The 15495-nt window shown below is 38.8% G+C and overlaps 2 protein-coding genes across 2 annotated transcripts; both read right to left on the reverse strand.

Moving 5' to 3' along the window:
* Positions 1–342: 342 nt before the first annotated feature.
* LOC137946315 (xyloglucan 6-xylosyltransferase 2-like) lies at positions 343–2481 on the reverse strand. Its single transcript, XM_068792556.1, has 2 exons — positions 2295–2481; positions 343–2082 (listed from the first exon to the last, which is right to left on the reverse strand). The coding sequence occupies exon 2, from the start codon at positions 2009–2011 to the stop codon at positions 599–601; it is 1413 nt and encodes a 470-aa protein (XP_068648657.1). The 5' UTR covers positions 2012–2082; positions 2295–2481; the 3' UTR covers positions 343–598.
* Positions 2482–2954: 473 nt separating this feature from the next.
* LOC137945838 (transcriptional elongation regulator MINIYO) lies at positions 2955–13137 on the reverse strand. Its single transcript, XM_068791891.1, has 10 exons — positions 12786–13137; positions 11551–12553; positions 11228–11334; positions 10578–10765; positions 9845–9950; positions 9428–9688; positions 7813–8001; positions 5253–7514; positions 3537–3746; positions 2955–3447 (listed from the first exon to the last, which is right to left on the reverse strand). The coding sequence occupies exons 1-10, from the start codon at positions 12996–12998 to the stop codon at positions 3271–3273; spliced, it is 4716 nt and encodes a 1571-aa protein (XP_068647992.1). The 5' UTR covers positions 12999–13137; the 3' UTR covers positions 2955–3270.
* Positions 13138–15495: the final 2358 nt, after the last annotated feature.

The following is a 15495-nucleotide window of genomic DNA, read 5'->3' on the forward strand; positions in this document are numbered from 1 at the left end:
CTTCTTCTAGTTACAGAATTGAACATTCCCAAAAGTTGCATATACTTGCAACTTATCACCAGTTACAGATTCATATGAACTCCATTGCACTGCACACACAAATGAGAAACGAAATCTCTAAACAACAAAATAGAATCGTAACCCATAGATAAAGAACTTCTTAGGGAAATTGGAACTTGCTAGTTCTTGTATTAAAGTAGAAGCTCAAAAAGATTTAAGGATTGGGGTGCACGAGCATTAGTATTGCTTTATAGCTAGAAAAAAATGCGCCCATCTTTTGCAGTCAATGGTGTTTCATTTCATAGGGTTTTCCAAAACTTAGTTCTGGTTTTCATGATCAAGTTCAATAATGAGGAAATATATTTAAACGAAGAAATCCCAAGTTTCAACAGGGAATATCTGTCAAGCTACAAGAAATGGAGAAGAAAAAACAAAAGAATAATACATTGATTCTATTTGGATTACCTCATATGTTCCACTTTAAGCCTTTACCACTGGAAGTAAGAACGATAAATAGGAAAGAAGAGGCATAGAAGCAGCTAGAAAGTAGAAAGAGGAACTCTCGGAATCGAAGAGGAGGGGCAACAACCACAGGGAGTTATACAGAAGATTCAATCATAACAGCTTTGAACGAGGGATGAAGCAAGCCGAACTCATCCTTGACGTCAAGGGGATTGCTGGTGTCGTTTCTAGTCCTCTTCACCCGTCGGCTAGCAAGGGACTTGTGAGTAAATCCATATATCTGAAGAATCTGGTTGTCGCCGAAATTGAAAGCTCTGTCCATCTGCTTCAAGCACCGCTCAACGGAGTAATCCCCAAACTTGCCGCAGGGCTTGCAACCGACGAAGTGGGTGACGAGAGGCCACCGGTGGTCGCCCAGACCAGGGTGGTAGTTCTCAATCATCTCCTCATACCTATCGACCAGAATTCCCCAATAACCGTGCAAGTAGTAGGCGCTCTCCAGATAGACTTTATCACCCCATTTATCACGTTGTGTAGCGAGGAGATAGACCATAGCGGATTGATCGTCGGCCTCGAATACAGGACGGTCCTTGAGGAAGCTGGTGAGAAGCTTACCGGCTTCGTTTCTGATCTTCCCAACGGGTCCCATGGGTGCCCAGGCGTCCAGGATATCAAGCGCCCACTGGCAGTTTCTTAGCAAGAAGCTTCCGGTGTTGAGGCCAATCCAGTTCTTATCATCGTAGACCATCTCGTTCCATCCGTGCATTACGAGATTGGAGTCTTTGTATCGTTCCCAAGGGAGCTCAAAAGCCATGTCGGTGAACATGGCATCACTGTCCATCCACCAAAGGAACTCGACTTCCGGGTGGGAGAGCAGAAGCTTCCGGATGAGTGGGAGCTTGGCCCAGAAGCCGGCCAGCTCGGCATCGAGGAGGGCCATGTTGTAGAAGATCTCGATCCCATGAAGGCGGCAGTAGTCGATTTTGTTTTTGATAGATTTGAGGAGGTAATGATCCCCGACAGGGTTCTCACAGGCTTTGGGGGAGGAACCAGTGACCAGGAGAACACGAGGCTTGTCAGGGGTAACGAAATTGGGAAAGGTCGGGTTCTCTCGCAGCCACCGAGCCCGCTGCTCGTCCCAGTCAGAGATCTTGGGTCCCAGGGTGTAGGGTTCGTCAGGATTCCGCTTCTCTGCATCATCTTCCGCTACATCTTCAATAATGTGCGCCATGGTGACCTCGTTGTTGTTAATGTCCTCTCCGCCGGTCTGTACCGCGCCGCCACCGGCCGCAGCATTTGCATTGTTTTTGGTAGTGGCACCGGTGGTTTCAGCTTCGATGAGAACCCGCTGGGGCTCAGCGCGCTTGCGGAAGGGTAAATGGTGTCGGATCTCGTTGAAATCTTGCTCCGGGGTCCCAAATTTTCCAGCGCCGATTGTACCACGAAGAACCAAAACGGTCAAGAAAAGGCAAAGCAGAGTCACCTTAAAATGGCGCAGCGCTCTTTGGATCTGCCGGACCCTCCGAGCTCCCAAGCACCAATCCAACATTTTCTGCGCCGATCCGAACCGGAAGAAGCAGCAGCAGCAGAAGGTAGAGAAAGACCAATCTTCCTCTTCTCCTGCAATTACATATGAAGGCAATCGTCAGGAGGCGCCGAAACGTGGGAACATTCCGGGAGGTGGAGTCCAGATATACGTGGGTTTTCTGAAACCAGCAACAACAAGCAAACGATCTTCCCTCTTCTGAATTTTGACCCGGCGTTGTGCGTGAAGATAGAAAAGTACACAGAAGCGAAGAGTGGAGAGGAAAAACGGTATTACTTGCTCTTACATCTTACAGCGTTGGTCTGCGAGTGCAAGAATCCGGATCCAGATTTCCGACAGCAACAATCTCCATTTGTGATTTTGTTTATTTATCTCTAAAGGGTAGATTAGAGATCAGAAACTTAAAAGACTCGGAAAAATCCCGCAGGAGGGAGAAGAAGGGCACAGAGAGCGACTGCAGAACACTACACTCATTTTAATCTTGATTGAACAACAAGAGGAAGTGGTAACGCGTTACTAAAATTTTATAAAGCATACAATGAGGGATTAATTATAAATAAATAATTTAAAATTTCAATTTGCTTCCACATTTCACAATTTAACATTTTCTAAGTTATATCTTTAATATAATAAAAATTAATTTTATACCTTTAGAATTAAATTTTAATAAAAAAATTAATAAATGGGGTATCCCATTTGGTTCATTATTAAGAGGGTTGATCCAATACAAAAAATCATTTAGTGTATGAAACGGCTATCTCAACAGCTATCTTAGCGTCCGATCAACGGATATCTCAATCGTTCAATCATGATCGAACTGCTAAAATAACCGTTTTACATATTTTGTACCAAATGGTTTTTTGTATTGGATCAGCGGTGTCCTAATCAAAGTGTGTCAAACTTTAGCTGCAATATAGTCAGATCATAGAAAGATAAAAACCACTAGTATAAAATTTGGATAGTAATGGAGTTCAGCTGTGTATGTACAAATGTACACTAAATAAATAGCAAAGAAAGCAATGCTTCATAATAAATACAAAGGAAAAGCTATTTCTGATTAATTTTACAACAACCATATTTGATTTCTGTAAATCCAAAGCCCCCAGGACGAATGACAATGGCCTGAAATATTCTGGTAGTTTCTTAGGAAAACTGGGCTCGTTTGATGTAGATCTTGCTCCTGCTCTAGTGAAAATAACTCAAAACCTGTTTTAACCCTTCTGCCTACTTTGGCCAAGGACAGAATCCAACACTACTATCATCTATTTGTTGGATTTTAGTTTCTCAACTTGGATTAGGAGAGAAGAATTTCCTTCACAAGCTTCTGTTAGGAAGTTGAACCGCCTCTCGATTTCATCAATGGGCGGTGAAGAATCCGCCATCTGTTCGGGTTCTGTGGAGATCTGTGGCTCGTAATGGATAAATTTCAAGAACATGCCCTGCCATCACAATACAAAGCCAGAAAAGGATGGTTTAAACTAGTATCTCTAATCCCATCTTCAAGGGGAATAGTCGATAGGAGTAGTACCTTGTGTTGTTCCTTGCTGGAATAGTCGCGCAATAGAGACCTTGCAAGTTTCTTTCTCAGGGATAACCTGTCTTCTGCTTTGTTATGGAAAATGAAAGATGAAAGGTGGTGCAAGACCAATATAAAACTGATAGATCCTCGACTGAAGGCCCTGTCAAGAGCACCCGAAATCCATGCCTTCACATAGGCCTCCAAAATATCCGCATTATCCTGACAAAATATACACCAAATATTAGATTTCTCCATTTTCCTTCCTTTCCAATATAGCATACTTGATCATCTCCAATCAAATATGCAAAACATTCAACCTGGTGGGGACACCAGTATGCCCGTCGGACTCCAGTGGATCCACCACATTATGGTTGAAATTATTTATTTTTATAATCTATTTTATTTTATTTTATTTATTTTTAGTTTATCTTTCCTGATTTTACTAGATTTAATTAGATATTGATCTCATCTGTTTTGAGTTTACATTGGATGCAGTTTTGAAGATGAATTAATAAAATCTTGCTGTCTCTCTTCTCTCCCTTCTCTCCTTTTGGTTCCCCTGCTTCTCTATTCATTTCTTCTCCTCCCCAATTTTTTTTCTTTCTTTCTCTCTTTCTCAAGCCTTCTCCTTCTTCTCATTCCCAATTCTTCTTCTTCTTCTCTGTACGAAGCCGATCAATCAACAATCAGAAGCCTCAATTCATATTCGCATATTTGTCCCGCATCACAACCTCTATCCAGATGAAATCAAACTGGTCTGGCCTCTAAGTCCCATGTTAAGGAGCCAGATAGAAGGCCTAGTACTTTGAAAGGAAAAAGAGGTTCACCAAGAATTTGAGAAGGCTAGTTCACAAATGGGTGCTACCAAGACTAATAAATGCAAGAAGACAATTTCCTGCACATAGGGTGTAGTTTAGTCATTTGATCCAACAGCAAAGTTGCTGAGTTACCTCTGTTTTCTAAATTTTTTCTTTCTTCAGAAGTCAACAATTATGTTGGAAAGGTTGTCATCATAATTTCATAGAAGATAGTTAAGTGAGGGGCAAGAGTACCATTATCTAATAGAATAAAAGGCAACAGGGTTTAATACCTTTAAGTCTTAGACCTCAGCCTCATCTTGTTTTTGAATTTTGAGCCAATCCCTAATTCCCTTGAGTTTAGCTTAGACAACCAAACCTTGTGACAGAATCACAGCAATTCTTTTTAGGTCAGATCTCAGTTAAAATGTCAACCAACTGGTATTATGTTCTCCTATATTTCTGCAGTGCAAATCTAGGTTTTCAGGTTCTGATTCTATTTTGGGTTTTTAAAAAGAAAAGGGTCCAGTTTTTTTCTAGTTAACAAAAAAAATATCATACAAATTTCATCAATCTACACATAACTCACTAGAGGCTTATCCTTAAAATTCAAGAGTTCTTCACTCTCCATTAACTAATTGAGGACCCAACCCTGTTAAAATCACTTAAAAATGTGTAAACAGTTTACTATTCATGACACTTCAATGCAAAATATTCCAAGTTAGCCCAGTTCTAACTGATTCTTGGGAATATAAACAATAAAAGGAAAACGACAAACATGATACATACACACACACACATATATATATATATATATAAAATATATATATTTATATACATATATATATGTGTGTGTGTGTGTGTGTGTAAAGCATAGTCAAGTCAAAAAGAAAAAGACAATGAAAGTATTAAGAGTTCATAAACATACTTCAACAGGATCCAGGTATCCTAGGGCATCAATGAAACATTTTTCTAGAGGCGGCAAGAGATCAAGAACATGAGAATTTGACAATGCACTCCAAACAGCAAGACGAACTGAGGCTTCAACACACTGGTGCAAGTAAGTAGCTATCTGCCGTCCATAAATTAGATCACCATATGACACTGCACTGAACTGCTCAACAAAGACCTCCAGGAATGTGGTATAACTTTCATGAACATCTGCCTTAAACCTGAGAAGTTCAACTCCTTCATGCTTCCTAGTTTCCTTGCTTCTCCTCATTGAATGGTCCAGATGCTCAGCATACAGCTGTTGTAAAGTCTCATAAATATCCCTTTCTTTCTCATCTTCAAGAACCTCTGTTTTGACTAATAACACCATAGATAAAGCATGTAGTTTCCAAACCAAAGATACACTTGAGACTGGTGATAATCCAGAGTTCAAGAGTGAAGAAACTGATTCAAGACCCAAAAGAAAGAAAAGTCCTGCTTTGGCAGTGGTGAGGATATCATCAGAAGAACCCAAATGAGTATGTGCCACTTTATCAACCCCTGTTGTACAGATTGCACTAAGGAACCAATGCACAGGAAGTGGGAGTCTTTGCTTGGCCCATTCCTTCATCAAAGAAGTGCTGTGCGGGTATTCATCAGTTTTTTCCGATAGAACCACTTCCTCATGAATTGTATCCAGAATTTCACCCTTCTTAAATTTCCTGCGGCCAGTATCTCTTTCACTGTCAGTGCTGCCATTATAGCTTTTGTCAGATGCCTTTTTTTTCACCCGAAGCCACCTAGATCTGAAGTGAGAATTTAATATCTTGCTGCATAACAGGTAATCTTCTTCTCCATAATCCCATACGAATGACTTTGTCCCCTTTAGACACAGAAAATGGTGAATACAGAATCCAAGGTACTTGAGAACAGGAGGTTGAAGCAAGAAATCAAATGCCTGCTCCACAAGAACCTTACCTCTTGGTCCTGAAATCAGGCACACACTTAAAGCAGAGCTAACTTCATGTAAAGAAAATTTCATGTCGTCAATGGCAGGCAGGCCTTTCTCAAAGGTTACAGGAAATATTCTAAGCAAACCCACAACCAAGCCGGCATCCATTTCTGCCAGCAAGGTACTGTTGGACCAGAACCCACCAACAGAGGCACCCCAGCCCAGACCAACTCCAGGGGCCGGACCTCCTCTTCCAAATGTCTCAATAGACTGCACATCAGGCCATTCCAAGCCAATGATAGTCATAAACTTCATTAACACACACCTTAGTTCACTCTGATAATACATGGCTATCCCTTTCTCAAGTACTTTATCCTCCCTCGATAAATTATGTGCTTGCGGTATCAGAATTCCCTTCCCCAATCTAGCTTTCTGGATGGATTTATCTAATGAAACTACAAGTTGAACCACTCCATGTAGGCAACAAATAGAAGATAATGATGTTTCAAAATCATTATAATGCCTCAACTTGCACAAGATCTCAACTATAGAATTACAGTTCATAAGAAGCATTTTATGATCCATACAATCTGACTCATGAAAGCACAGAAATCTGTTCTTCACAATGTCAAGGCCAGTCTCTGGTACAAATTGAGGCAACCATCTCACACCAGTAGTACTGCTTTCATCACTTGAAGGAGCAAGCCGTTCAATTACACAAGAAAGCATGTGCAAGACAGCTGAAACCACCCAGAGCAGGCAGCAAGAGGAAGAAATTTGGGATTGGGTCGCCTCACTGTTCTGATTGAATAGTAACAGTAAGAATGGATTATCCTTTAGAGATAACCACTTCCGAGCTGACTCAACCATTGGAGCCATGTGACTCCAAGACCAACTTTCTGCATTATGTTCAGAAAATCCAGCAATTTTATCCTGCTCAGAATGAAGATAAGGCAGCATACTGGCCAATGCCTCGAGGGTGAGGTAAGCCTCCCTTGCAACAGAGGCATACTCATAAAGAAAATTATCGCACCCCATGAGTTTATCAGATGAAGGGGGACTCAGCCATAAACACATAGCAGGAAAAAAGTCGGAGAAATAAGATATGCAATAGCCATATTGAATGCAGACTTTCCAGAAGCTTAACTGTTCACTTAGCAAGGTACACTTAAGTTTATATTGTTCCCTTCCAGCTTTCATCCAATTGTCAACAAAAAATCCATATTTGTACAAATGCCACATGACATCCTGGAAAACTCCATGTCTTACAAAATATAAACAGTTCTTCTCATCTGACTGAGCCAGTACCTACATGAAGGTAGATATATTAAGACAAGAAAAAAGACATATTCACAAAAAGAGACAACTACAAGAAAAAAAGGCATTCACAAAAAGAGACAACTACAAGAAAAAAAGGCATTCACAAAAAGAGACAACTACAAGAAAAAAAGACATTCACAAAAAAAGAGACAACTACAAGAAAAAAAGACATATTCACAAAAAGAAGTTAACTATAAGAAGATTTCTTTTAATAACCATTCAGTGAAAAAGAGAAAAGAAAAGAAAAACAACAGTTCTAGTTTAGATAAGTCAGGCCTAAAATTACCTTCAAAAGTGTCACAGATTTTATCATCCAAGGATAGATCCCCTCTATATCCTTCTTGGAAACCCGCTTTGCTACAGTTTCAACAAGCCTTGTGCATTTCATTATGGCATCTGCACACTCCTGAGAATGCCTGGCTACCCCAATGAGCACAGAAAGAAGAGATTCTTCCAATGCAGGAGGAGGATCCATCTGAACTAAGAGCAATTGGTAAGTAAGATCCAAAGAAGGTGATATAAATCATTCTGATGCAAGTAGTCTACTAAACCAAACACATCTGTATACCATGAATTCAATCTCCACTAAACCAAACTCAATCTGTATGTCAATTGGTTGATGCAAATCATACTCAAACAAAAGAAAAGCCACCTAGAAGAGTCTACAATTACTTTTCCAAACCTGAATGCAGATAAAAGTCCCACGCCTTACCAAAAGTTGGCCCATGCAGTCTAGGACTCTAGCAGAGGCACCCTCTTCTCTGCTGGGTGTTTGTTCTTGCAAAGGCCACAAAATTAGAAAGCCTCTAATTTTAACAGTCAAGCAAGCCTAGAAGTTAGTCTTTAACTACTTCGTCTAAACTTTCCAAGACATTCTAATGGGTTTTTTCAAAATTTTCAGCTCCAGTGCACTCAAGTAATGATGTTGAGCTTGAAAACCCGTAACAAGCTACCTATACTTTTAAATGCTAATTATGTGTTCTGTTAACATGAAATCTCTATGAGTGTTTGATTGTTACGCATGCTTCCGGCCAAGGTACGCGCACGGGCCTATCCAGATGGCTGGCTGATGAGTTCATAAATTCGAAATTTGAAATGGAGGTCTATCCAGACAGATTTGGATAGGATTTTTTTAGGGATTTTAGGCATGTGGGATAATGCCTTATTTGAATTTGAATAAATTTGAGATTTACCTTGCTTAGTGGCAATTTCTCATTGGTTAAGAGTTTCAAAAAGGGATAAGGGGGTTTAGCCCTCTTTGGCCTATAAATAGAGCATTGTAAATCACTTGAAAACATATTCAAATTCGTGCTTAGAATTCCCAATTAATGTGAAAGGCTCATTTCTCTTCGTTGTAACTTAGTTTCTTCTTAAAAGAGAGGCTGACTAGCTTACTTTTCACCCAAAGTAAATTAGGCTACACGTTGAGGGATTAGGAGCTTTTTCTAGCTCGATCTAGTGGCGTGACACTGAGGTTGTTTCTGCTCTAACTTTTTCAAGTATTATTCTTTTTCAGAGGATTTTGAGGTTCTGGATCACTTTTATACACCTATTTGAAAAAGTAAAAACAAAGACTGCATAGCCGTGGAGATCAAATGCCACCATGGAAAATAGGGCACAAAAGCAACGATAAAAGTATGGAATCTCCCATAACAAGGAGTTATAAGTATACGACCACTTATACCCAAGGAACCAGTCAACTGCTTGACATTACCATTCACAAAACAAAGAAAGAGTGTTTTTTGTTCAGGAGTATGACACTTAACTATCACTCTAGAAATTGCACCCCAGTTATGAAGAACTTAACAGAAACAGAAATCACCATACTAAAGAACCAAAAAGATGAACTAGAATATCTCATAATATAAAAGGAAAGCTTGGACAAAGTCACTGGTATTTACCTCCAAAAGGTAGAGCAACCTCTGAAGTAGTAACATCCTCACTAGACCTGCACAAATATCCTGCCCAGCAACAACAATATCATTCTGAATGGTAGCTTTCCCCTCATTCTCTTCTTCATTATTGTCATCTGTAAGAGAATGTATGTTTGATAATTTTGTGCTGTACTTCCAGTATCCACCTCTAAGAAATCCATGATCTATCTCCGGTCTGCTTCGAAATACCGGTGCCATGTAGACACCCACGGAATAAGTTGGCAATTTCTGTCAGCAAAGCCATGCATTCAGCATATTTAGTTGGAAAATCCTAGGATAGTGCAAAATTTTGCACAATGAAGTTTATGAAAAGAACTAGCCTCTTGGTGAAAGCAGATAGGCACCAACAGAGAAAAAGTAATGATCGGGATACTTAAATTTCACCTCTGTAATATTGAAGTAGCTTTCATTCACATTGCAGCTGAGAATGCATTGAATGACTTTCAGAGAGGCCAAAACCACATTTATGTGATTATCATCCAGTGCCATCCTGTGGGAAATCTCAATTAATTACAGAACAGCATATGGATTTAGTTTTTGAAGCAACAACAGCTATAGTAGTATTAATTGTCACGAGCACAGCTACTATAACAGATCTATAAAATGAAAAAGAAACATTGCAAAAAAAAGACAAGTCTTGATAATGTCCAAACTCCAAGATACTAAACAAAGTATAGTTACTTCAGAAGAATACTTTCAGTACAGAACTACTCTCTCACAGTTCAATTGAAAAGTCTGCTTATTTGAAGCACTCTGGCCCACAATCTGATAAAGAACCCTGTCAAACATCTTGTGGCAACAAGTTTTTTAATTAGACACTGTCGAAATTTAAGAAAGATCGCCTTTTCCTCTTTTTATGATAAAGGTAAACTAAATTGCTTTCAAAGGCCAGAAGGAGACTTATGGAAACACTGGACAGAGATGAAGAATGGAAGGGGGTCTTTGCCACTATCTTATGGAAATTCCTTTCTCTTTTTCCCCCAAAAGGCATTTCTGGGGGAATGCATATTTGAAACGCATGGCAGGAAAATCCTTGGTGGATATGGGCTATTTCTTGAAGGAGAGAACTGCAAGAAGATTTTTTTTTTTTTTTTTTTTGTTGAGCAAAGGAAATAACCTGAGTGATAATGTAAGCCCTGGTTCTGGACCCAGAGCAAACGCCCAGACAGCTTGCCAATCAACAGATTCTTCAGCGTGAGTGACATTATTGGCTTTACACCCAAAACTATTCTGTTGCAAGTTGCACAAAGCCTTATCAAGCACAGATGCGAGGAGCTGCAAAGCGAAGGCTCGTTGACCTGGAATCTGAAAATCCGACAAAGCATTCAATTAAAAAAACCGAAAATCCCAAAAAGAGATTCGATTACAAAATTAAATGTAAACTATTTCATACAAACAAAAAAGGAAGAATAGGAAGTGTCTCTCCAGCCAGTTTGGCAACAAAAGGCATTTTCAAACATTTAAGATTGAATGCATACAAGCTTTCTTTTACAGGAGAATCTTCTGGATGAGCAAACTTGTAAGGGACATTGGGTTTCAAGGTCTAGATATATTTGCAGGGACAACGACTCTAGCTAAGTAACTGTTTCCTACAACTTCATTCTCCAAAACTCCAACCACAATCTATCTAAACATGTGTAGCCAGCACAAAAGTCATGATAACATGAATAGAGGTATAATTTATCATCCATACAGATTACAAGATGACCTAATACCTAACTCCATTTCCTAAGTTCCTAACGAGATCATATACATAAACAAACATACCAGGCTTCGTATGAGAGCTACTGCCTCTTTGATTGTATACCCTGCACCACCTGGATCCCCCTCTGTTCTCAGAAAGTCACGTTCTGCTACATTCTGCACATTATTACCTGTTAAAAACAAATGTAAACATTAGTGTCCGTGAGACAGAGACAGAAAGAGAGTGCTCTAAAACAGATATAAAAGTAAATGCATTTACCAATAAAAAATTGCTTAAATTTTCACAGGAACTAATCAAACAATGAAATAACATTGTATAATATGGACTGCACTATGTGAGAAGAGAAAGGACATTCTATCTCCCAAGGGAGGAACATTGTATTTACCAGTAATAGGCATTTCAGTAGAATCAGTTTCCACAAGAGTTCCATCCAAGGAAAACCTTAGAGTCCGAATTGCCTCGACTCTATTGGTCCATTCTTTCCATGAGCTACCATCTGAGCCAGCGGTAGCATGACTACCATTACCATTTGCCTCTAATGATTTCTTCTCTGTGTTTTTCATGTCAACCACATTGGAAGAGCCATGACCATTGGGGGTTGTAATATTTTCCTTCCAAGGAGATGAACCCCGTGGAGGACCAGCATCTACATTTTCATGGGAGTGATTCTCATCATGCTTAGTACAAGGTAATTCTCTTGTAGTCACATCTGGTTTGGCTTTTTTCAACTTCTCCAACTTGTTTCTTCCACGCTTCTTTAGCATTTCCACTAACCCAGGTTGCATTTTCTCCATTATCTCAGTTTGTGCTTCTGCAATCTCTTCAGGTGACATGTTTGCTAACAGTGACTGGTTTTCAGCGTCAATGTCATTCATGAAGGGTAAATTTGGCTGCCCAGACTCTTCGACTTTGATAGGACTGGCAATTGGATGTGTGATGCAATCATCTCGAACATATAAGGGGTCTAATTGATCTTGCTTCTTATCAGAAAAAGAGTCAGAAACTCCTGTTGTTGAGCACATACTTGTAATTTCTCCACTTTCATTACTGAGCACATTAGACTTGACAAGTGACCCATGGTGTGTGAGGCTTAATGCCTTAGGAGACTTGCTACTTTTGTCTGTCTTTACCTTTTCTCCGATGTCAGATAATGCACATTCTCCCTTTCTTTCATTGGATTCAAAAGTAACCAGGCTGCTCTTCTTCTCTTGCCTCACAGGAATCGAGTCACTTGGAACAAATTCCCTCCATTTGCTGAAATTCATTCCTTTTTTCTTCTTTCTCTGGACTGGATTTGCGAAAGCAGCAATTGGGACAAAGTCCGTCACATCATTATCTTCAACATCATCATCCTCTTCGCCCACTTGGCTGCCCACCGGAGCCCAATGCTGTGCGAAGGAAACGAGATCATTGGAAAGAGAACTACTAGCAATTTGCCTGTTTAATTTTCTCATCGATCTTTTTTTGTTTTTTCACACAAATACAAAGCAAAACTACCTAGCAAACTAAACAACCTTAAAAAACCATACTTAATCGATTCCTATTAATAGGAAAAGAGTAAACAGTTCAAGATGTAGTTTTAATAGGCGGTAAGTAATTTTGAAGAAGAAAGAAGCTTACAGGGCCGTGGGAGCGATGACGAGCGAACGGAAAAGGAAGAACGGTAGGGCGTGGAGGCGTGGAGGCGCCCACACTCTGCAGCGGTTTGCCAGTGGAGAAACCCTTCTCCACTATCATACCCACTAGGTTGGGAGGCTCATCGTTTTTCTCAGCACCGCCAAACTGCGGTTTTTGCGAAGAAGACGAGTATGTCCTGACGCCTTCCCTCCCCATCGTCTTGAGTTTCTATTCACAGGAACCGCAACGTAAGAGCTGATTCACCCGGGGCTACTTGATCGCTGCTCAGTACTACGCGATTCTCTCGACTTGGGAAGAGACTCGACAGACGAGAGAGAAGTTCGCTGGAGTGAAAGTTTCCTCGAAGGGAACTGCTGTGTGCGCTTGCAACGTCACAGGTAATGGTTTTTTACGTCCTTGTGTAAACGGTATATTATTTTGATTAATAATTCAGTATTTCATATCTGTTCTATCCGTTGGTTTTTTAAAGTATTTCAGTTCTGTAAATAAATAAAAATTCATAAAAATATAAATTTTCAATAAAAATATAAAAATTTCTTTAAAGTTAGAAAAATATAAAATATATTTATAATATCTAATGACAGAAAAATCATATAAAAATATATAATAAGGTCCCCTATATAAGTATATAAAGAATTACATAATCGATAACAGGTAAATGACCATAATACCCTTACATAATCGATAACCGGTAAACGACCATAATACCCTTACATAATCGTCCACAGGTATAATAGCGAAAATCGTCTCAACCCATTATGTGCAAATCAGAAAATTTGGCCTCCTCAATTTAAGGCGCGATTACAAAACGATGCATATACGTGAAACTAATTGTCGGAAATTTAATAAAATTAATAAAAATTAGTCCACTAAATTAAAGTTGGTGTTGATATATACCTCTTTGTCAAAATACTTCTTCACATACCATAAAAAAATTACGAATCAAATAATACCTACATAAGTCTAAGGCATGTAATTGTTGTCTTCAAAAGGGATCCCCCATCCTTAAGTGCACTACATTATGATAATCCTTCTCCACTTAAGATATAATGGACCTTCAAGTTCTTAAATATGCATCGGATTAAGAACCCGTCGTAGAATTTTTTCGAATAATTTGTGCTTGAAATAGAGGAGAAATCTTAGCAAAACCATAAAAAGATTATGAAAAAGGCAGAAGCAAAATGCAGAGTCAAAGTTAGAGAGAATTTGTATTCTCTCCCTCCCAACTGGCATATTTATAGGCATTATCATCAAAAGTTAGAAACCATATACAAAATGGTTTCATCAAGAGTTAAGAGTTTGAGTAGGTTTGAATTCTAATCAAATTTGAAACTGTATGCAACAAAATTTTAAAACATCGATAACATTCACCACCATTTTGAAAATTTGAAAATAGTGATTTTATTTCAAAAGATACAAATTTGAAGCACCAACAATTAGTATACAGTATAGGTTTCAAGTAAGTGTCTTACAAACTTAGACCTTCATAGGATTCAAATGGGTGTCTTTCAAACTTAAACTTTCATAGTTTTCAAATGGGAGTCTTTCAAACTTAAACTTTCATCTAGTTGGCAATTTGTTACCTGTATTAGGGTCCAAAGTAGACAGAAAATCAACCTCGTGGATATTGTATCTTCCTATGAGAAAATTTGGTTTGTTGGAGAAAAAAAATAGAATGTTGTAGCCCAGTCTAGTGAGTAAGTTGATGTGAGTTAGGTCGTCTCATGAGAGTTGGGTTTCAATTAGGATTAGCCGATGAACATGTTTTGTAATAATCAAGTTACAATTTTTAGTGCAAGTAAACCGGTCTTCTATGAGAGGTTTAAATATATATAAGTGGATTATCACTTTATTTAAATATGACATGATGAAAAAGGAAATAATAACTCCGTTTGTTCAGTTTGAAGATTAGTTGGGAGATGTCTTTACCTAAGCCCTTTGGCAAGTGAGAATTTATATCATTTTGTAACAAACTAGGGAGATGTCTTTACCTAAGCCCTTTGGCAAGTGAGAATTTATATCATTTTGTAACAAACTAGGACTCCTGGATATATACGCACCGGTTTGAGAAAAAATATTAAAAAAATACATCCAAGAGTATTTTGGTCATTTTACTACATCAGTGGGTGATTTTCTTTATTTAATCTTATTATGCATGTTAAAATATATCAATGGTTAAATTTTCATGTACATAAGATATATAATTAAGGAGATTAAGGTACATTAAATATATAAAAATATTTTTTATAATTTATAACTCAAAACACTTATTTAAGAAGTCTAAGAATTCGTGCACAGTTCCAAACGAAGCCATTAAGACTCTCAAAATTTTCTCTAAATTTTCCCTTAATTCGCCCAAATCTTGATTTTTAAAATATTACTTGATTCCATGTGCAAACATGGTCTGTAATCTGTACACATAATGAACAATGCGCCTCTTTTATCTGTAAGCAAATTGTTCCTATGTAGGATCAACTACAAGTATACTAAAGATTGCAAGATTGAGATTATACAGTTTCTAAATTAGGACAGCAGACAGTAAAGAGGACCCAGACCCAATTTTGAGGCCTTTCCCAGCTTTAAGGCAGCTCATTAGGATAGAAATCCATTCCCAGACATGCTCGGAGGGCCTTGAGAAGACAATTGTGTCTGTGACATTATCTGCGATCTGCCGGGTCCCTGAACGAATGAC

The sequence above is a fragment of the Aristolochia californica genome, unplaced genomic scaffold, assembly GCF_029961685.1.
Source record: "Aristolochia californica isolate CCGP_79_NKW_82.1479 unplaced genomic scaffold, dmAriCali1.0.hap1 SCAF_12, whole genome shotgun sequence".
Taxonomy (NCBI): domain Eukaryota; kingdom Viridiplantae; phylum Streptophyta; class Magnoliopsida; order Piperales; family Aristolochiaceae; genus Aristolochia; species Aristolochia californica.

Bases quoted from the DNA above. Each gene is read 5' to 3' on its own strand.
- LOC137946315 (XM_068792556.1), bottom strand. From the start codon at position 2,011: ATGTTGGATTGGTGCTTGGGAGCTCGGAGGGTCCGGCAGATCCAAAGA.
- LOC137945838 (XM_068791891.1), bottom strand. From the start codon at position 12,998: ATGGGGAGGGAAGGCGTCAGGACATACTCGTCTTCTTCGCAAAAACCG. The intron at 9,689-9,844 runs GTGAAATTTAAG...CTTTGCTGACAG, and splicing joins GCTACTTCAATATTACAGAG to AAATTGCCAACTTATTCCGT. The intron at 8,002-9,427 runs GTAAATACCAGT...CTCTTAGTTCAG, and splicing joins GGTTGCTCTACCTTTTGGAG to ATGGATCCTCCTCCTGCATT.